The sequence below is a fragment of the Ursus maritimus genome, unplaced genomic scaffold, assembly GCF_017311325.1.
Source record: "Ursus maritimus isolate PB19 unplaced genomic scaffold, ASM1731132v1 scaffold_25, whole genome shotgun sequence".
NCBI classification, from domain to species: Eukaryota; Metazoa; Chordata; class Mammalia; order Carnivora; family Ursidae; genus Ursus; species Ursus maritimus.
The window spans coordinates 23,530,055-23,551,935 of NW_024425008.1; the positions used below are offsets into that span (position 1 = coordinate 23,530,055).

The 21,881-nt window shown below is 57.0% G+C and overlaps 1 protein-coding gene across 1 annotated transcript in view; it reads right to left on the reverse strand.

Moving 5' to 3' along the window:
* Window positions 1–2,486: 2,486 nt before the first annotated feature.
* TMEM63C (transmembrane protein 63C) overlaps window positions 2,487–21,881 on the reverse strand; it is a 53,723-nt gene continuing 34,328 nt past the window's right edge. Inside the window, exons 10-24 of the mRNA XM_040641612.1 lie at window positions 19,754–19,827; window positions 19,081–19,161; window positions 18,840–18,963; window positions 18,007–18,140; window positions 16,257–16,379; window positions 15,751–15,904; window positions 14,353–14,459; window positions 12,966–13,052; window positions 12,411–12,476; window positions 10,026–10,188; window positions 9,683–9,788; window positions 9,217–9,384; window positions 7,525–7,634; window positions 6,106–6,174; window positions 2,487–3,349 (exon numbers count right to left, since the gene is read on the reverse strand). Coding sequence (XP_040497546.1) covers window positions 3,149–3,349; window positions 6,106–6,174; window positions 7,525–7,634; window positions 9,217–9,384; window positions 9,683–9,788; window positions 10,026–10,188; window positions 12,411–12,476; window positions 12,966–13,052; window positions 14,353–14,459; window positions 15,751–15,904; window positions 16,257–16,379; window positions 18,007–18,140; window positions 18,840–18,963; window positions 19,081–19,161; window positions 19,754–19,827 — 1,767 coding nt within the window. The 3' untranslated portion in view covers window positions 2,487–3,148. The remainder of the gene's footprint in view (window positions 3,350–6,105; window positions 6,175–7,524; window positions 7,635–9,216; window positions 9,385–9,682; window positions 9,789–10,025; window positions 10,189–12,410; window positions 12,477–12,965; window positions 13,053–14,352; window positions 14,460–15,750; window positions 15,905–16,256; window positions 16,380–18,006; window positions 18,141–18,839; window positions 18,964–19,080; window positions 19,162–19,753; window positions 19,828–21,881) is intronic.

A 21,881-nucleotide genomic window follows, 5' to 3' on the forward strand; every position in this document is an offset into this window, starting at 1 on the left:
GCCCCGTCTGCCACTTGTTCCAGTGGCCTTCATCTTTTCAAGTCCAGCATCTAGTCTAGCCAATGGCCCATGGGGGGGGGAGGGGCAGCACTCGCCCTGGGGCTTCTGCTGCCCCGGGGAGGCTGCTCGGGGCTTCATGGGTGGCTCCCCGACCAGGAAGTCCTCTGCTCCTGCCCAGGAGGCTCTGAGAGCACCCACAGCAGAATGAGGCAGATGCCCCTCACCCCCAATCTCTCCAGCGGACCAGGCAGTATTTGTCGGGCCTTCCCCTGTGAGGACAGGATCCTGGGAAGGCCTTGGGGGCTACAGACATGAAGCAAGGTGTGAGGCTCCAGCCGGGCAACCTAGGGACGTTGGTTCATCCCTTAGCAGCTCTGGCTCCTTGCGGGAGCGGGAAGACCCTGCTGGGCCAGTCTGGAGGCAGAGGCACAGGCCAGCAGAGGTTGGGAGGACTTGTTTATTCAAGGCACGGTCATAGCATTAATAACAAGAAGGTTCGGCATTCTGGCACATTCCTTTAGTGGTGGTGGCCAAGGGAAGTCCATACCCCACACCGCAGGCCCCAGAGGATGTAATGCTGCTGATAGGCACTTTGCTTCCAGAAGCATCTGAGGAAGAGGCAGGCAGGCATGGAGCTACTCTTGGCCCATTGGGGCACTTCATAGAGGCTCTAGGCAATCCCTCAGAGGCAGCCCCCTCCAGAAAGAATCAAGTCTGAGAGGTGGTGCTTCGGTGGAAGGCTGGGGAAGGACAGCCGGGAAGTGGGTTGTGGGGTGGGTCAGACGGGAGTAGGTGGAAGTCAGTGGGTGAGACAAGTGAGGGCTGAGAGGGCAGGCCAGGGGAGGTGCCAGGAGGGGCCTGGATGGGGTGTGAAAGGAGCCAAAGCATGCCCACCCTGCCTTCACAGTGACCGTGGAGGTTGAGCAGCTGCGGGGCGGGGCAGGGCTTGCCAGTTGCCCTGGGTCTCCAGAAAGAGTTGAGAAGTGAAAGGATTCTGGAACTTTCCCAACATTTGCAATGTCTTCTCTCAGAACCAACTGCACTTGGCCCAAAGGCAGAGGGGCGAGCCCGCAGCCATGCCACCATGTAATCTGCTGGGACCCTTTCCCTAGGCAACATCCAGAGGCTGCCGGGTGGGCAGGGGACAGAGGAGGGACAGTGGCAGAAGCGGCAGGAATAGTCCAGCAGGGGCTGTGGGGATGGGGGGCAGGTGCCAGCAAGCAGTGCCCAGTGAAGGAGAGCCTGCAGGCCAGCTTCTGGCAGGAAACTCACACGCACACCAAATATACCTTCTGGAGGCCAGGGAGGGCCAAGAGCTGGCCACCTCCCCCATGGCATGGGCAGAGCTCCCTGGTGGGGACCGGCCCACTGCTCCGGAAAGGACCCTTCCCTTTGTTGGCTGATGAAATGCTAACAGGGGGCCCTGAGGGGCCTGGGTTCATGAGGGACTGGATATAATTTCCTCCTTATTCCTAGCTGGACAAGGAGTGGGAGAGACTGCCGACTCTCTAGATGACTGAAGCTCTCTGGAAAGACCCCTTATGCCAAGGTCTGGGCCAAGACCTGGGGGTATGGCAATGTTGGCCTCGCGAGTGCTATTTCTCAAAGAGAAACCTGGAGCTTCTGCAGCTGAGATGTGGGCACAGGTGGAGCAGGGGTGAGCCCCAGGTGGTCTGAGTTCAGGGGCACCCATGTGCCCGGGACTTGGTGGGGAAGGCTCAGGTGAGGTGAGCCTGGGGCCGACTTTTGGCAGGTTGGCGGCGGGGACCCAGACCCTTGGAGGAGGGAGCTCAGGAGAGCTCTAGAGCACGAAGACCGCTTTTGACATGGCTCCTTCTGGTCCGCTGAGGCCTCAGCCAGCCCTTTTCTAGTGTCCTCCCCAGCTGTGCGGCCCAGGGCTCATGATGGGGGCCTGTCCTCAGAGGCAGAGGTCTGCACCCCCCTGACTATGGCAAAGGTGCTGGGTGTCACCAGCACTGTTCCTACTCAGGATTCAGTTCCTGCAGGTCCGGAGTGGTGGCGGTCCTGGGAAGGCGGCCTTACTCCACCAGAAAAGGCGTCTCCGTGGAGGCCACAGCCCCTGCCCCCACCTCATTCTTGGCAGGGTGTCTGTAGCGTCTGGGCCAGGCCCGTACTGGAGGCCACTTGAGTGGTTTTCAGTCCAGAGAGGAAGGGTCCTGCTCGGGAGGCCACGGAGTGGCCCGTGCCTTCAGTCTGAAGCATGGGCTTCTTAGCCTAAGCTGCTGCCCACCTTGGCTTTGCTGGGGCCCAAGCACTCAGGGGGGTGTGAGGCAGGAGCAACTTTCAGTGGCCACATCCTTGACCTTGTGGGTCCTCTCATTAAGGCCTGGGGCTTGGGGACTGTACCTGGTTTCCCATCACCCAGCATCTGGGAAGAAGACCCCTCTCCATGAATTGTGCCTCTGTCCCTCCCACCTCGTAGTAACCAGCCAAGGCCGCCTTCATCAAAACGCACACAGGTCCCGTTTAATGAGCCCGGAGTGATCGTGTCCCAGCTGCCTTTGCCAGAATGGGAAGAAGGGTCTCTACCCTGCTGCTCCCGGGGATGTCCACCAGGGGGCAGAGGAGCGGGAAGTGTCTCGCTGCCCCTTGCTCTGGGTGATCCCCATGCAGGGGATGTCCTTGATGAGGCCCAGCACACACACCTGTGCTTCCTCAGCCTGCAGGGAGGGGTTGAAGGAGGGCCGGGGGCCGGGGTTGGAGCAGCCGTGGAAGGTCCTCGGCAGGGCAGCTGGTCAAAGGGCGGCAGAGACCCTGAAGAGTTCGGTGGGCGTCTCTCTGCCTCCTCCTTGATGCGCGCCTTCTCCACTCTGACCCCAGGAAGGTCCCTCAGCCTGCAGTCTCCGTGCCCAGGGCTTCAGCCCCCTGGCCCGAGATGTGGTGCCTGCCTGGAGCCTCCATCCCATCCCGGGGTCCCTCTGCACTGCCCAGCACCTCCCATTCGAGCTGGTCAGCAGGTCGGGGCCTCCGTGTGGCCAACAGTCAAGGCGCAGACTTCTCCGTGGGGGCCTTCCCAAAGTCTGCGGGAGGTCGTGGGGAGGTCTGGGTGGCCCTCCCGCCTCCCCCTGCTGGGCCCTCCCCTGGCCGCCACTCCCGTGGAGTCGCCAGGTGGAGGCCTCCGGTCCGGTCAGTGGTACTGGCTCTGGCCCTCCAGTTCCAGCCCTTCCTGGAACTGGGCGGAGCCCAGCTCCTGTGCAAAGCCCCTCACAGCACTCTCCTCTTCCCCGTCCTCCGGCTGTCTGTTCATGGTGCCGTAGGTGTGCCGAGCGGGGGAGGAGGCGGGGGACAGGTTCATCTCCGGCTCCTGCAGCACCGTGGCCACGTACATCTGCTTGGGGGGGAGACGGGGTGAGGTCAGACCTGGGGCCGGGCCCTGGGCACACCCTTGCTCTCACGCTCTACCCCCTGGAGCCTCTGCCCCTCTCGAGCCATGGATCCTTCCTTTTCCCCCAGCAGCCGGGGGCCTGGCCAGCCCACCTGCCGAGGTGCTCTTGATCATTCGAAGAGCAACTCTGAGCCCACTGCTCCTTCAGTAAGGTTCCATTCATTCTTGGTTCCAGGTCAGGTTGAACCCGGGGAGGGGGGATGACATGAGGCTCCCCTATGCTGGGGTCTGGAGAGACCCCCATCCCTGAGCTAGTGCGCTTCTTAATACAGCGTAAGGGGGCATCCACACCTCCCCTGGGGTGTGTCATCGGCTGGCCTGTGAATCAGGACTTGAAACGGAGATTGCTAGCTGAGGTCTTGGCCATGTGACCTGTCAAATCCAGGAATGGTCCCGGGAATACCGGGGAAGGGCAGCAAAATAGAAAACCAGGAAGTACTAGGGACAGAGCTGTTCGTCATCCTTTGAATGGCTTTTAAATCAACTCCTGGTTTTGAAAATAGGTAATTATGGAACAGAATTAAATCTTTCCTATAGGAATTCATGTCAGTGAAACCAAAGAGTGCTGGCTGATGAGGGAACACTTTTCCTACAGAAGAATCTAGATATTTGTAGCATTCCAAAGCGAACCCCGTATAAACCTTCTGGTCCTAAGGGGCAAATGGTAACTGAGCAACAGAAGAGGCCGGCTGTCATTCCCCCTCATCTGGGTGTAACCAGCATCCTTAGTGGGGAAAGAAAAAACGGGATCGTCTGTGTCTCCTGGGGTATGCCCAGCACCGCCTACAATGTGCTTTAGCCCCTAGGGCTGAATCAGGATCTCTCCAGCCTTTGGATTGAACTTCTGGTTTTCAGGCAATACAGGAGATAGTGGAAGCTGCTGCAAGACATCATGAAGAAATAGCCAGAAAAACCCAGAAGGTTGGGAATTCTGCAGGACCACTGGCTGGGTCTCTCCCAACAGGCCGTAAAGGAGAGGCTGTGAGAAACTACAAGAGACATTTGCAGGGACCGGATTCATCTAGCACGAGCCTGCAATGGATTTGGTTTGGATATGCTTTGTGAAAGATGTCTCTGGAACACTTAGGGCGACTTGAGTATGGGCTGAGTATTCGAAGACACAGAAATTTACGTACACGGAAAGATGGAGATTGTTAACTAAAAATGCAGATTATAAAACAGTATGAACGGTATCATTTCATTTTAGCAAAAATTATATATCTACCTGGGAGAATAGACACTATCAGTAGTTGTCTCTGGGTGGTGAGAATATGAACTTTTAATTTTCTTGTTTTTGTTTCTGTTTTTTTCCCATAATTATCTGCAGGGTTCATATACCAACTGTGCTTATCATGAAAGATTAAGAAAATAAATTCCAGTAATTTTTTTTTTTAAGCTCAGCCTTCCAGATGCAACAGACCTGGTTCAAACTTCGTTCTGCCACTTCCTTGCTCAATAATGCCCTAGGGTCTAAATGAACTGACCGTTTTGAGCCTCAGTTTCCCCATTTGTAAAATAAAGATAAAGACTCCCTACGGTGTGGGTGTATCAGAGCATAAAGACTAGGAGTGAGAATGGCAAAGTGTCCGGTTCCTAAGAAGATTCCAGAGGGGTCGTCTTACGAGGGCCCCAGGGAGAGATGCTACGCGAAGAGAGGCCCCTGCTTTGAAAGCTTTGTAGACTCTCCAACACCGAAGTCCCTTCTCCCCATCACCTCCCAGAGGAACTCTGCCCCTCTCTGTAGACTTTCCCCCCCAACGTGAGGCGGACCCACAGCTCTGTGCACCAGGGGTAGGCGTGTCCACCACTGTCATGTCTGTGCACTTTTCCCCACCTCGGGGGTGCCCAAAGAGCCCCGTCTCCCCCCGGGCCCTGCTGCCCACTCTGCATTTCCACCACGGCGAAAACTTCCGGTGCCCAAATGCTCCAGATTCTCTCTTCTGGGCCTTTGCACAGGCTGATCCTCTTCCTTGAATGCTCTTCCCCCACATCCTATTCCACCTAGCAACCCCTACGCCCATTCCTAGAGTTGGATTAGATGTTCCCTCCTCTGGGAAGCCTTCCCTGAGTGCCCAGGCTGGCTGGTGCCCTTCTTCAGTGCTCCTCCAAGGCGCCCTGGCATCCACACTGATGGCAGGGATGGGGGTGAGCACTCGGGCCCCTCCAGGCTGAGCCACAGTGAGGGAGCCGACGCCCAGCCTGCCAGGCCCCTGTGTTCTGACTTGGCCTCGTCTCTTCACATGCTGATGGGCTCACTCATGCGGCGCTCCCGCTGCCTTACCATTCGGTGCAGGCCTCCGAGAGCTCCCTGCAGCTCTGTGTGCGCAGCTCGGCCTGGCATCTGTGCCCCTGGAGGCAGCCTTCGGTCCTGAGGCTGAGCCCCAGCACGTCCCTGTGTCTACACGACTGAGCTGGCTGTGGCTGGGCCCGCCCTGACCTTTCTCTTCCTCTTTGAGTTCTTTTTAGAGTATGTCTTGGCTCTTCTCTCATCCCATCTCTTCAGCCACGGCCACGGCAGCAATTTGACCTGGGCCAAGTCCTGCTGTGTCAGGGGAGGGAGCCCAGGGGCCCTCGCCTCCTCCCCAATCCCCGGGGTGGGCACTGAATGCCGGTGCCCTCCACACTGCTGCTGGAGTAGCCCACCCCCTTGCAGGTGCCCCCCTCCTGACCTGTCCCCCAGGGTGAAGGCAGTGACTCACAAGGGAGGTGGGCGTGGAGGAGGTGCTGCTTGGCTCCATGTCGAACACGGTCTCCATCTCCTCCTCGGGCTGCAGCAGTGGGGAGAGATGTAGAGGGTCACAGAGTGGGGGTGTCCACCCTCTGCTCCCACCCTCCCCAAATCTGCACCTGGGCCTCCTGCTCCCCTGGCGCGCCATGCCGTCTTCTGTTTTCCCAGACCTGCAGCCCCGGGCTGAAGCCCGGGGGGACAGAAAAAGGCCAGGGATGCTGGTGGCCCTTCTGAATGTTCCAACCCTAAGAACCATAATGGGGGCAAATAAGGAGAGTTGGGATTGGGATTCAAATGTGAGTCTGCTTGGACTCTCGTAAAAGCCTTGATTTCAACAGTCTCTTCTTTCCTCTCGGGGTTCCCTTCTCTCTGAGACCAGTCCGACATCATGGTCTAGGTCCCCTGCCATCTCCCTTCTCTAGAGTGGACACCTGGGCCACCAGATCGCATGGCATCGCTGGATGGGGAAGACAGAGACAGACGCATTGTCCACTCTGGTCCTCCCGGTACTCGAGCCAGTGACGGAGGAGGGGCTGGGCAGAGAGGGCAGTGGGAGCCCCCAGTGCAGGGCCACTAAAAGTAAAAGGATCCTCTTCCAGGAGGCTCCCTCCTTTGACTCAGCAGGACATTAGATTAACTTCCTTCCTTCTCTTTATATACATTCACTTAAAAAGGACACAGTTTACTATTATAGACAGAAAACCTGCATCATTGACACAAGCAGAAATATAAATAAATGTGAACCAACAGAAAAATGGGTGACCATGAAAAAATTTAAAAACATGTTTTAGTCCCCGGAAATCATTCTAGCATGTCCGCACAGACGTGCCACTTTGGGAAATGCCAAAGGAGAGGGCACACAGCATTGCCGGCATGGATCTCAGCAGGCAGGGACTGGCTCCCTTCTCTAACGACGAGGCCAGGCTCCACTGGCAAAGAGCCAAAGGAGTCACAGGGTCCAGAGAGCCAGGCCTCAAATTCAATAGACTGGGATTCCTGAAAGGGTGATAACTACCCCTCTTCCCCAGGGCATCGTCTTTTTCTGCACCCGTCCTTCCGCCCTTTACCCCATCCTCTCTCTCACAAGCCTCCATCCTTGGACTGGTGCCCACAGCTCGGTGGCTGGACAGGCTCGCATTGTAGGAGGGCTGTTTGGAGGAAGTGCCAGAGGGGAGGACAGCTGTCTTTTAAATCTCCCCACCGTGCGAGGGGGCCGGGGCCTGGGCCACACAAGGGCACGCACACACGCACCCTGAGTTTGCACACCCCCACCATCGGAAAGGCAAGAACCTTTCATCTTTGTGGCCGTGGGTGCGCAGGTCAGGAGGAAGCCTAGAGCCGTGTCCCAGGGGCCAGCGAGAACGAAGGGAGGAAAGGAAGGGTAACTCACCTCATAGTCAGATACCCCCTGGAGCTTCCCCAGAAGAGTGCTAACGAAGGCGATGACCATGGAAATGATGAGCGTGGACAGGGAGAAGAAGGTGATGTTGTGGAGAGTACCTGCCAAGAAAAAGAACAGGTGTGGGGCTTGCTGCTTGGGGCTTGGGGCTTGAGGACCGGCGCTGTGGGCAGGAGTCCGCCCGCCGAGATGCCGGGTCCCTGGGGGCCCTCCTCAGCACCTCTGTGGGGGCTTCATGTCCAAGGCGGAGCGGCCCCTGCCCCAGTTCTCCTCCTAGCACTGGAATCAATGCGCCTGACGCGTGACGTCATCCCTCAGTGCTATGGGCCCAGTTTGGAATTCGGCATCTTACGGATTCCACCACAAAATTTAATTGTCTGAAGTACCCACTCAAGTGTCATGAAACATGTCCTTCTCGACCCGTCAGTTTACGTCCCAGCTCACAGTCCCCGGGCAGTAGGTCCGGGTTACCCACTCACGCCGCTGCCCCCAAATGCAGTCTCTGACCCACGCCTGTCCCTGCGAGCTCCTGTGGCAGCTCTTACCCGTGCTCAGGGCAATCCAGAATTCAAGTCATTTACATGTCGCTCACGATATTCGGTAACTTTTTTATGACACCAGTTTTCTACTGAGGTAAAGATTACAAATCAACCTTTACGGTCAGAAGCTAACCCATAATGATGCTGGTCATTGTGTTTCTAGAAGAGCAAAAATGGCCAACAGCTTCGGTACCCAACCATGCAGGGTGGATGGAAACAGCTAGAATTCAAAGGCCCGTGCTCAAACAGTATTTCAGTAACACAGGAAATTGCTCAGGACGCTATGTTGAGTGAAGAAACTCAGGAGACAGGACCGAACATTATGAAATGGAAATCACAACTTTGAAAAGTAAGAATAAACCAATAAACCCCCTCCCACTCTGCCCTCTCCCCAGTCTTTTCTACTTAGGAGAAAAATTTTTAAAAAATGAAGTCGGCTACGTGGCAGGGAAAGGCTGGGGGATGAGAAACGGGGAGATGGCGACAGACGGCTGACGCACGGAGGTAACTGGGAGCGGAGCTGTTTCCAGCTGCCGCCGGGGCACCACAGGAAGAAAATACGGTTTCCCTTCTCGCTCTGCTGAGGAGATGAAGGTCCGGGTCCCCGAGGGAAGACCAGTGTGGGGAGAGGGCAGGAAGCCGTCTGGTGGCGGAGAGGATGGGGAGGTCAGTGCGAACCTCGTGCCTCAGAGGGGATCACTCACGTGTGGTCCACAGGGACAGGGACAGCAGCTCTGTGTAGCCCAGAGCAGGGGAGAAGCTGGCCACTGGCAGACCCGAATCCTCCTCCAGGTTTTAGGCGATCATAGGACCCCAGGGGGGATGGCAGCAGAATTGAGCCCCACAGCTAATGTTTTATTTCTGCAGCCTTGAGTTGGAATGAAGGAATTGCTGTTTCTTGCTCTGAGGGTCGGAAACCAAAGCGCACGCGAGCTGGGCCGCGTTGGTCCAAGCCCGCCCCTTAGCGGCAGAGGTCGGCTGGGACTCTGGTCCGAGCCCTACCTGAGGTCTAGAGAAGCCACCGGAGGGCTGCAGTCGTGCGCAGCTCTTGCTCCTCCCGGGCCCTCTCTGCTTGCACAGGGCAGACGTGCTGTTGAGGGCTTTAAAGGCAGAGGCAGGAAGGCCAGGCAGGCCCGGTACCTACCTAATCGCAGGATGGAGAAGAAGAGCATCCAGAAGAGACCGAGGAGCGGGGCGAAAATGGCCTGGTAGACAGCGGCCATGTGGATCTGCTCGTTGAGCTTGGTGGGCGCGTAGGAGTAGTACATGTTGTAACGGTCCGTGACGTGTTTCATGCACAGGTACAGCAGCCCTGCGGGGCCGCAGAAGGCAGGTTCGGGTCTGCCCGGGCAGCGGGAGCCCTGTGGCGCCGACCGCCGGGACCCCCGTCTCCCCTGAGACCCAGAGTCTGTTCTGCCCGTTGGGCGAAGGGTCACTCCCCCGACAAACATCCCGCGTGACCAGCCATCCAACCTCCCCTGATCTGCCCGGCCCCTCCCTGCCCTGCCGACAGTCTGTCCCCGGCCTTCTCATACTCCGACGCTGGGGGCTCTACCCCTCCTCCCGGCCGGAGGGCACGCAGCCCTGGGGGTGCCCGAGGGAAGGCTCACCGAAAGGGACGATGATAGGGCAGGTGATGCTGTAAGCTATCACCACGCTGAAGACGTTCATCATCCACGCGTACTCGCGCCCGTACTGGAAGTCCATGGCCTGGCTCTGGGGCGGAAGGCGGGGCTCACGTGAGGGGGCCTGGTCCCCTGGGCTCGGTGCCTTCTCTGGCTCCTTGTCTAGCCCCAGGGAACTGCCCGGTGGCTCAGGCCTGGAGGCGGGCTCCCTGCCGACCCCGATCCACCGTGCCTCTCACCTTGGGTCCCTCGTGCCCCTAGCGGGCCCCCTTCCTGACGCTCCCCCCGCAAGGGAAGGGCTGTGTGCCGGGAAGGGCCCGGCCCCCACCTTTCTGATGTGGACTCTCTCTGGCTCCGACCTGGAGAAGAAGAGGCGGGTGCTATATAGGAAGAGGGACCCCAGGCGCAACAGCTCCATGCCCGTGCCCAGCAAAGCCGCCGTGATCACGTAGTTGACGAAGAAGGCGCCGTTGTCTGGCAGGAACACACACCTGGCCGTGTGGACAGTGGAAGACGGCACAGACGCCAGAGAGAAGGAAAGGGCCGGGATGTTGGGAGGGGGGTGGAGGGTGGGGGTGGAGGGTAGAGATGGGGAGGGGGATAAAGATGGGAAGGGGGTAGAGATGGGGAGGGGGCGGAGGGTGGGGGTGGAGATGGGGGGGTGGAGGGTAGGGGTGCAGATGGGGAGAGTAAGCTCCATATGCACGTGTCCCCAGCCCGATTTAGGTTAATGCACACCCTTCTGAGCAGGGGTGGGGTTGGTCTACATCAAGGGCGGGTGTGTTGGGAAATACACTCTCTGGCTTGATCTAAAGCAGGGGTGCTTGACCAGGACCCACAGACCGCAGACAGTCCATGGGGAGAAGTTTGGGGGTCTGTGACCTTGACTGTGAGCAAATGAAGGAGACACGTGTCTTGACATTCATGAGCCTCTAATTGCAACGTACCGTATCTGTCCATTAAGAACGTGGGCAACAAATCACAGCAACTGGCAGCTACGGTTGTGCCCAGTCACCAGTTGAAATCAGATACTTTCTTGGGGTGCCTGGGTGGCTCAGTCGGTTAAGCGTCTGCCTTTGGCTCAGGTCATGATCCCAGGGTCCTGGGATGATGGGGCTCTCTGCTCAGTGGGGAGCCTGCTTCTCCCTCTCCCCCCCCACCGCTCCTGCTCTCTCTCTGTCAAATAAATAAATAAAATCTTAAAGATATTTTCATAGCCCACCGCAATTAGTGGTGATATCTGACAATACCTTTGCGCTCACCGTCACTTCAAAATGACAGTCATTATTAAACACGTGGCTAAATTAGACGTGCTAACTTTACGTGACCCCAATGTTCCTGTCTGCAGGTGTGTACTTGGCATGCTGGTCAGCTTCAGCTAGAGGTCAGTCAGCTAGCGGAATGAATGCCTGTGCTGCCTGTTCTCACGCTGGTGACGCAGGCATCTCTGTGGCTGTCCGGTGTCCCCATCTACACAATTCCGTCGACTTCTTTGAAACGAGAAATCTGTGAGCTCCCTGGATACGTTTCAGAACTCCTTCAAAAACTATTCTTTCTTGGGGCGCCTGGGTGGCACAGTCATTAAGCGTCTGCCTTCGGCTCAGAGCGTGATCCCGGCGTTCTGGGATCGAGCCCCACATCAGGCTCCTCTGCTAGGAGCCTGCTTCTTCCTCTCCCACTGCCCCTGCTTGTGTTCCCTCTTTCGCTGGCTGTCTCTCTCTGTCAAATAAGTAAATAAAATCTTAAAAAAAACAAAACAAAACAAAACTATTCTTTCTTGATGGCATCAAAGTTGAGTCATGGCCCTACAACTCTTTTCTCTCTCATATATAAACTGTATCGAAGATCCCGACCTAACCAACGATGAACTCATTGATCTTAGAAACAAAAGAGTCCAACTTATCAACTGCAGAAACCTTAGAGAATTCTGGTCCTTGCCCTAGAAAGCAAGCTGTGAACGCCTGCGTGTCATTTGCAACGTTACATCTTTGAAAATTGGGATTTCCAACATTTGTTAACCTAAAACCAAACCAAACAAAATAAAAATGGGCCGGATATCCAACATGACCCTTGTGTTGCTTCGTCAAAGATCCCGCCGCCCTGCACAGTTGAATGTCCTACTGCCGGCTAAGTAGCCTCAGCGTTCACACTGATGCCCGTAAAACAATAAAATGTAACTGCAGCGTGCTGGTATTTAAAATGCACTGTCCTCTTATTAAATGTGCTAATAAAGAGTTTATTACAAATTTGCTTTTTAAAATATCTTGGTAACATTTCAGTATAATTGGTTTTCTTTGTAATCCGGGTATTTTGTGCATTTAAAGACATCTATTCAGAGTGTATATAAAACTGGCAAAATCTGGACAAGCCCTGTGGATGGTATAAGGTCAATTTCCGGGTTGTGATTCGGCACTATAGCTGTGCAAGGTGTTCCCAGGGGGGGACTGGATGAAGGGTACACAGGACAGTGTGTAAATTTCCTGTAAATGTACAATTATTTCCGAAACATCATTTGGAGAAGGGATCCCTGGGCTTTACCAGATTGCCAAATGGGTCCCGGGAAAGGTTAAGAGGCTGCTTAGTGAGAGTCTTTGCACGCATTCATCTCGACCTGCGTGAGCAAATGAAGGACGCACGTGTCTACCTGGCGTGGGCGCATGGGAGCCCCAGCGTACACGGGGGGCACGCCCGGGGCACGTGCTCTAGTACTCACTGGAACCTGATGGACGCCTGCTCCAGGTAGTAGATGTCAAAGAGCCACCGGAAAAAGACATCCAAACTAGGAGCAAGAACAGGGTAGGCCCTTTAGTTAATGAATCTTGGCCTGGCTTGCCTCCCTCTGCCTTCCCTGGCTCAGTCCCTAGAGACTCTGGTATTCTAAGATTCCAGCTGGTCAGTCCACACTGCCTCTCTGCCTTCTTAATGCTGGGCCACCCCTGCCCCGAACCCTCTGGCCTCTCATCTCAAGGCTGCCTCTTCTAGCAAACCTTCGCCAGCCACTTTTCCGAATTTCCACTGCACGCTGGCTGTGTTTTTCCCACCAGTGAGCTGACAGGCATGGCTTGTTTCCCCAGAAGGCAGAGTTCACGGCTGACACCTTAGAGTTCACGGGATACCTGGCTCATGCTAGGCTCATGACAGGCCTTGGACTGTCATTTGAGGAAGGGATTTGTAGCAACCGCAGGTAGGCCTATAGTATCTGAAAGAGGAGGGTCCAGCTCTAGGGTGAGGCTGTCTGAGAGAGGAGGGATACTTGGAGGGGAGGTACCTGGTCAGTCCCATAGAGGGCAGAATAATCACCATGAACACCAGAAAGATGTAGCACTTGTTTACGATGATCAGATTCTGGCTTGATCTAGAAGGGAACAAGGAAACATGGCGTAAGAACCAGAGGCCTAACTACAGAACGGATGGAAAGACAGAGACAGCTACCTGGCCTAGGAAATGGGCTGGACAGTGCAAACCAGTGCCAGCCTCATGGAACCCTGGGAGCTGTGCGGCCGCCGGGAGCACCAGGCACGGGCAGCATCAACTAGTTGTGCCAGCCTTGGGCCCAGGACGGGGAGGAAGGGCACAGGTGCTGTGTGCTTGCTATCTTTGTGAGAGGGACGTTACCAATGGTGCTCAGATCCCTGCAGAGTTTCAATCATCTACAGAAGCCCTGCTCTGGGCCAGAGAAGAGACTAGTAAGGGTTTCTGTCAGGACAAACCTCTTGGCTTACTGCCTGGTAGGATGGTAGGAACTTCTGGTGCAGGAAATCACTTTTGAGACCCACACAGCCTTCGGGCAAAAGCAGGTCCACCTGCCCCAGGAAATGGTAAATACTTTCCACCCAATCGGCTACCACCATAGAACAAGGAGGGCTAACCAGCTATTAGGGCGAAAGCTGCTATCAGTTAAAACATGGGTGCCGGGGGTGCCAGGGGCCTGGGTGGCTCAGTCCGTTAAGCATCTGCCTTCGGCTTAGGTCATGATCCCGAAGTCCTGAGATCGAGTCTGCGTTGGGCTCCCTGCCTAGCGGGGAGTCTTCTTCTCCCTCTCCCTCTGCCCCTCCCCCATGCTCGTGTGCTCGCACACACGCGTGCGCTCTCTCTCTCTCAAATAAATTATTTAAATAAATATTTAAATAAAATGTGGGTACTGCATGGGCTACATGGGTCTACAGTCAGGTTGAGTTCACGGGCTCCTCTGTGCCAGGCTTCCTGACGTCTTTAGACAATTCCTGCTCTGTCCTCCTCACCCTGGGCCTCCTCCCTGCAGTTTCTAGCTGCCTATCTCTGCTGACAGCTCCCTCCCCTCAATGCATGGCTAGAGGCTGAGGGAGCAGCCCAAGGAGCACTTGGTTTGGGCCTGAACATGCCTGAGATGGTGGTCCCATCTCAGCATTCCCGAGGCCAGAGGCCCAGGACCTCTTTCAAAAAAAAAGAAAAAAAAAAATACACACACACACACACACACACACACACACACACGTATATGTATATGTATATATCTTAGTCTTTTGGGATGGTTTTGGGTATCAAAGCCATCCCATGTCAATTTGATTCCTTAGGCCAAATGCGAGGCCCGAGCACCAGGCTGGTGGGGGAGTGGGCAGGGGAAGGGGCTGGGGCTGGGGCGAAGAGCAGGGCTGGGGGAGGAGGCCCCATCTCACCTGGTCCAGTGGGCCTCCAGGAAGGCGGACAGGTAGACGATCAGAGGCATTATCACCGTAAATGCCCAGAGCAGCAGGGAGGGGAAGAACTGGGTTACGACTGGGCTCTGTGAGGGTAGAGTGGAGAAGGGCAGAGAGATGTCAGTCGCCCCTTCCCCTTCCAGGCCACCCCTGCTTCTCCCACACCTCTGGCCTCTTCTCCCCGAGCTTAGTCCCAGAGCAGGTTAGGTTTCCCTGAGGCTGCGCAGTGGACCTGGCCTTCTCCGTCAGCCTTGCTGGCCAGGGGTCTGCCTGGCTGGCGTGGGCAGAGGCGGACACCACAAGGTTAAGTGGTGCCTTCAAGGGGCATGGGTCTTCTATGCTGAGGTCTCTGGAGGGGCAGCCTGGGCTTTCCCTGGGGACTTCACCTAGGGCCAGAGCCAGCTGCTGTCACTGACATCTCCCAGCTCAGACAGAAGACACTCCCTTTCATGTGATGTCTTGTGAAAGGTGGTAGAGAAGGGGGAAGGTGTGAAGGAAGAACCCCTAGGGGAGCTGTGGTGCCCCGGGGCCTCCTGTGAGGCTGACAAGGGGGGACAGAAGCAAGCAGCGCAAATGGTGTGGCTTGACTGTGCATGCGTGTGTATGTGTGTGTGCACGTGTGTATGCATGTGCGTGCATGCGTGTGTGTGTGCTTGTGCGTGCATGTGTGCAAGCGTGTCGCTCGATAGGGATGGGGATAATACGGAAGAGGAGGCCTTCTAGGCCCGCTATGACAGCCTGGAGGCTACAGGATTTGGAAATGGGCCCGCCCAGCTCCTCTGCACTCCCCGGTCAGGACGAAGCAGCCTCTGACTTCAGGGATGGCTCCCCCAGCCCTGGGGCTCCCAGCCTGGAGGGGTGTGTCTGGAAGTGAGGGAGGTGGAGGTCCCACTTCTCTCAGATGACTGTGTTGGAACTGACCTCATTCTTCCCCACCCTCAACCCTCTCCCTCAAACTTGGGACCCCCAGCTCTAGAGAAAGTGGGGAGAACAGAGCTGTCACACTGGCCACACCCTCAGCTGCACCCTTTGTCCTCCTAGCTGGCCTCGGGTGGCCCAATCTAGAGAAGCCCTCCAAGCCCCCTCTTGACTGGACCACCCATTTCCTCCCCAGCTCACCCCAACATCTACCTGCAGCACCCCCACCCCCCGCCCCTTCCTCTCCAGCTCCAGTCCCTCAGATGGGCAATGACCTGTGCATTCACCCCTTTAGAACGAAGGGAAGTCTACACCACCATTGACACGGCCACCGCCCCCACCGTGTTGGCAGCGCACAGGCACTGGAGCCGTGTTCCAGGGCCCCCCCACCCCAGCCTCGCCTGAGCCCTTCCCGCATCTCCCTGGGGCCCCCACGGCGGGCCCGAGCAGAGGCGGCACCTGCAGCTTCTCAATGGGGCGGGTGACGTTGTACATGTCGATGGTGTTGATGATGATGGCGGGTGTGGTGAGGAAGAAGAAGAGGAAGAAGAGGAAGGTGTTGATCGCGATAAAGCGAGCCCACCAATGGAAGCGGCGGACGGACAGGTGTTTCCTGGGGAGGGACGGAGGACGGAGACGCACTTAGCACCCCGGCTCCCAGCCTTAGATGCGGCCCACGTGCGGATTCCTGCATGCCAGCTGGAGACCCAGGCTGCCCTGGTCTACTTCAGCCCCCGGGGCGCAGACCCCTGCACCAGGCCCTGGATCTGCCCCCAGTCCCACCCTTGGCGAAGGCCCTGGTGGAGGGCTGGGTCTGGGAGTGGGCAGAGACTGGGTGCTCAGAAGAGGACAGGCTCCAGCCCCGAGTAGGAGTAGGAGAACAGGCCCCAATTCCTTTCCCACCCTGTTCCCTTCTTCAGTCTCAGAGGAGCTGAAAGGAGAGGGGAGGGGCAGCAGGGGCTTACCAAATAATGTCTTTAGGGTGTGGGGCCAGGGTGACCCTCCAGCGGTAGGATTTGACGACGGTGCTCACGGAGGACTGCTGGGGGGACACGCCGCACTGGATATACTTGTAATCTTCCCGGATGCTGCGGAGACAGGGCGAGGAGACAGAGGTCTGGGGCTGAGGACAACAGGCTTAGGAGGGGTCTCAGGCCAGGGTCCTAAAGGTGGCCCCAATTCCTGGGGATTCTCAAAGCCTCGGGGATGCCAACCAGGACCTTAGAGGTGGGCAGCTCCTAAAGCCTAGTCCCTGGAGGAAAGGGGCAGCAGCAGGAGGGACTGTCTGGGCAGGGAGGGGACCACACAGTTTTTAGTTAACGTCTTTTCCCCTTGACAGCGGGGACAGCACAAAGACATGCTCTTTCTTTGAGGTTGACGGAGGAGGTGCTAATTTCAGCCTCACCTTAGTATTAATAGCTACCAACTGAGCTCTTTTTGTGTGCCTGACACTGTGCCTGACAATGAATAGAATCCCAATCGTACAAAGTACTAAACTGAGGTGCCTGGAGACACAATCGAAGAGGGACAGGTGATGGCACTGGAGCCTTTGGTCTTATGCACATTTCTGCTGTAATTAAACCTCAGATCCTTTCTACCGGTGACAGTGTCTCAGAAAAGAAACAGTACTGGGGCGCCTGGGTGGCTCAGTTGGTTAACTGTCTGCCTTCAGCTCAGGTCATGATCCCAGGGTCCTCAGCTCAAGCCCCTCATTGGGCTCCTTGCTTGGCGGGGAGCCTGCTTCTCCCTCTGCCTGCTCTGCCTGCTGCTCCCCCTGCTTGTGCTCACTCTCACTCCAATAAACAAATAAATCTTAAAAAAAAGAAAGAAAGAAAGAAAGAAACAGTATTGTCTTACATTGGTATACTGTTCTGTATAACATATGCACTAAAGAGATCACATATCCCTGCTTAACCCTCTGGGAGGTGGACAGAGAAGTTTTAAGCAAACAAATACGATAGATAAGAAATTTGAGAGTATAAGTGCCTTGCAAAATTGCACACAATTGCATCTGACTAAATTCTAGGCTGTTCCATTTGTGGGTGGGTGAGGACAAAGTGGTATGTAGGATCAGGCTCCCTCAGAGAGAGAAGTGCCTCCACAATCCTCAAGGGACTGATGCAGAGTTCCCATCTATTTGACCCTATCCTAAGGATCCTTCCAGAACATTCCTGAGTGCACCTAAACCACTCCCTATCAAGGCAGAGTTGCCAGAAGCTGGGGCAGAGGAGGGAGGAGGCTGTAAAGCTATGAATTCGGGGAGGCCTGCAGCAGGAGAGCAGAACCAGCATGCAGAGCTTCTCTACCCTGACTCCGTCACTTGTGGTGAGGAAAGGGGTGATGCGTAATGGGGGGGGAAATGGATTCATTCTTGTCAAGGCCTGGAAGAGGAACCAAGATATCTACTCTGACCACCTCCATGCTGAAGCAAGGACATATGAGGATGGGGGGACTAGGGCCTGGGTATCCCTGGAGACAAACTGAGTCTGGCAGCTGTGGGGAAATGGATGCAGACATGCTCTGGAAAGCAAGATGGCGGCTGCCTGTGAGAAGCACAGAGGGGTTGAGGGGCGGTCAGAATATGGCAAACTGGAGGGAGGTTCTCTCTCCTTGTCCCTTGGCTGGAATGGGGGTGAAAGAGGATGGTTTCAGAGCAGCAGAAGCCCACTCTCAGGGCTGGGCTGGGCACAGCAAGCTGCTGGCCCCGGCACTCACTGCTTCGTCATCCTGGCGTCCTGGAAGGTGACAAAGATCAGGTCCAGACGCTTCAGCCGAACGCGGTTGAGCTCAGCGTTGAACTCATCGGTCAGCTGCTCCTCCAGCTCACTGTAATACTGCTCTGCGTCTACCTGGGGCGAGATTCGGCCCTCAGAGCTGGAGAAGCCAGAGCTCTAGGAGGCCTCGCCTGGACATAAGGCCTCTCTCCACTCAGGTGGCGGGCCTCAGGCCTTGGCAAAGAGCTCAGGATCCCAGCGGGCTCCCAGATCCCAACTCGAGAACAGGAAAAGACTAGGACTCTGAAATTAGCTCCCTGCTCTTAGATCAGGGGAAGGTGACGCACCCTTGGGGCCAGGGAGTATTTTGGAACTTGGGCGGGACTCCAGAGGAGTGACAGAATGTGTCTCCAGCATTTTCAGGAAATGCAGATGATTCTTTTTCTGGACTGGCTAGAGTTCAGTCCTGCCCAGTGGCCTCCTCCTAGTGGTTGGGTGATAAGATGGAGCCCAGTGCCTTTAAATGCTCCTGTCCTAGCCCTCTGAAAGCCTGAGGCATGGCAGCCTACAGCAGTCTACCATGTTCTCTCTGGTCCTCCCAACCAAGACTGGAAGTGGGCAAGAGCAAGCCAGCCCAGATCACTCCAGAAGGGGTGATCTCCTTTACATTCTCCATGGGGAGGCCGGGCAAGGTGGAGAGGGTGAGAGGAGCTGGGAGCCACAGCACCGGATGGTGCTGAATGGGGCCTGAGGGTACAGGGCCCGGGACAGAGCCGGAGCCCCAGTGCCCCAGCCCCTCGTCTACCATGTCCCTTAATCCCCAGGGCCGGGTACCTCTTTGAAGCAGGTCCAGCACTTGCAGAAGCACAGGCGGGAGCAGGGGTGGACCTTGATCATCATCTTCCCACTCTTCTTGGCCTTGGCAGTGTAGTAGAGCCGGCCCCGCATTGCATGGCGCCTGTCGGCCGGCGGGCAATAGGAGGAAGGATCTTGTGGTTGGGGGGGGGGCCAGCAGAGCCACGTCCTCCCCTTGTACCCTCACCCCAGTTCCAGAGAGACCCCGCTGCAGACTCACCTCTGATCATCCAACTCAATCAGCGTCCTGACGTCATAGCAGAAGTGAACTCTGGTCACTACGCACCCCGGATAGGCCTCACTGTAGCCACAGACACAGAGACTGAGCCAGCCTGTGGTGCTGGGGATGGGCCATCCCACCCCCACCTCTACCCAGAACTGCAGCCCACAGGGCCGAGTGGCTCAGCTGCCTGGTTCTTGGATGGGAGACTCCATTCCCAATGTCAAATTTCAGAATTGATCCCTGGTAATCTGGGATTTGCCACATCCTCCCAGATGATCCAGAATAGGGTCAGGGGGCAGAACTGGAAGTTGCTGCTCATGAGAGATAATTAGCTCCTAGGGCTAAGAACTTGGGTCGCAAAAAATGCCCCAACTGCTCTAGATAGCTGTGGTCCAGGAGCTTGCCAGGCTCCGTCGCAGGAGCAACGAGGGAAAGGAAGAAAATGATACCCCCACCACACTCACGCCATGCAGGAAAGCCCTTGGCTTGAGAAACCCTGCTCTGGCCCCAGGGCCTCCCCCATTCTGGAAGGCTAATCCTGAGCCAAGTCCAGGACGGGCTGGGGTGTCTCTCGCGCCACCATCCTATGCCAGGTTACTACCCACTTGAAGATGTAGGCGGGGGAAGTGGGAGGAGGCAATCCCTGCTTCAGCCCACGCGACCCACTTACTGAAAATGCTTAATGATGATTTCTGGGTCTTGGATGTCCGTGGGGACATAGGTGATCATTAGTGTCCTTGTGACCTAAGTGGGGAGGGCAGATGGAGAAACACGACCGTGTTGACACAGAGCCCCCGGGTGTCTGGAGCAGGCCCGCTACTCAAGCAGGCTGCCCCCTTGCTGGGTAAGCTCAGTGCCAGCTTCCCTGGCCGGGCGCCCTGACTTCAGCGGGCTGTGTGCTGTGTGCGGCCGCAGGCAGGCACGTGCATCTCTGGTACTCTCTGGGGCGCTGCTGCAGGCCGCCTGCCACAGACAGCAGAGGTGGAGGGAGAGAGAGCCAGAAGCCGCAGACAGAGCCAGAGCTCCGGGACCGACAGGAGCTGCTTGTGCTCTTGTGCTGACTGTCCCCACCATCACTCTGGCCAGCTATGTCTGCGTGGCGTTGCCTGAGGTCCACGTAGCAGGGCCGTCCCTAACATTACACCGGGGAGGGGGGTCAGGAGGTGAGCAGCCTCTGGGGAGGGGATGGGGAAGCCCCTCCAACTTCACATTCTATTCTGTGAATGGGAAATGTCTTCCTGAGCCATCCCCTCAGGGTGACAGTCTGGTAAACTGAGCTTCAAGACATGGGAGTCTCGGCAGAAGCTTCTGGTGACAAGAAGGAAAGCTGAGGTAGCCAAGTCCGGACTAGTCAGGGGTGCCCAAGCCTCTTTGCCTGCAGGCCAGCGCATTCGCGGTCACCTTTCAGGGGCATATGGATTTGCGTTCTGGGGTGGGGTCGAGTGGCTCAGTCCTTTAGGACGGATGGCACCGAGGGAGCTGATCCCACTCAACTGAAGCTCTGACTGGCTGAGGACAGAGCCAAGGATGTTAGCCTTCCCTGATTCCCTTCCCCACCAGAGCCAGGACAGCCCACGTGTGCACCCCTTCCCTTGCTGGTGCTGGGGCTGGTGCTGGGGCTGGGCTGGGGCTGGAGCTGGGGCTGGGGCTGGGGCTGGAGCTGGGCTGGGGCTGGAGCTGGAGCTGGAGCTGGAGCTGGGGCTGAGCTGGGGCTGGGGCTGGGGCTGGACTGGGCTGGGGCTGGGGCTGGGGCTGGGGCTGGAGCTGGGCTGGAGCTGGGGCTGGAGCTGGAGCTGGTGCTGGGGCTGGGCTGGGGCTGGGGCTGGGGCTGGGGCTGGGCTGGAGCTGGGGCTGGAGCTGGAGCTGGGGCTGGGCTGGGGCTGGGCTGGGGCTGGGGCTGGGGCTGGAGCTGGGCTGGAGCTGGAGCTGGAGCTGGAGCTGGGGCTGGGCTGGGGCTGGGGCTGGGGCTGGGGCTGGGGCTGGGGCTGGGGCTGGAGCTGGGCTGGAGCTGGGGCTGGAGCTGGGCTGGGGCTGCTGCTGGGGCCGGGGCTATGTGGGTGCTGGTGCAAGTGTGGGTGTGGTTGTTAGCTTGGGCAGGCAGCACTGCCAGGCCCACTTGTAGCCCCTCGGCCTCATCCCTATGCCCAAAGGGCAGCTGTGTGTTTTAAACCCTGGGACTGCCTGTGCCAGCCAGCAAGGTGTGAAGAGCTAAAGCCTCGAATGCAGGCTCAACCAGTGATGGACAGGGAGGGAGTTGGTGGGAACATGCCACTGCTCCCCAGGCTGGGAAAACTCTAGGCTGCATGTTCCACCCACTCCCAGGGCAGTGGCAGTCGCTCCCTCTTACCTGCATCTGCTTTTCCATCCCACTTCCCCACCCTCTAGTGGTTTTTCTGAGAATCCCTTCAAAATAAGTGAATGCTTATGCAAGCCCTTACCTTAGGGTGGGGTGACCCAAACTAGGACAGTGGGGATACCTGGGCCAGCCCCTGGGGTCTCTGACCTCAGAAACCATGGACGGGCAAGGAACTTCGGCACTCCCCAGCAGGAAGCACTGAGCACCAAGGATGGAAGTGCCCTGCGGGCTCAGGGGTTTGTTAATCTGTTCGTTTGAGGATGGTGGGGGGCCAGGGGTCTTCAGAGAGGGGCCGGGCAGTGGGGCACAGGGGTAGGAGGCACCGGGGAGCAGCTGTTTACTGACCGGTTTGGAAGCGTTCCAGTGGTTTGCCAACCAGGATAGCTGTGCGAGGGGCCGGGTAATGGTCACCGGGCTAAGGGAGGAGGCTTGCCCAGCTCGG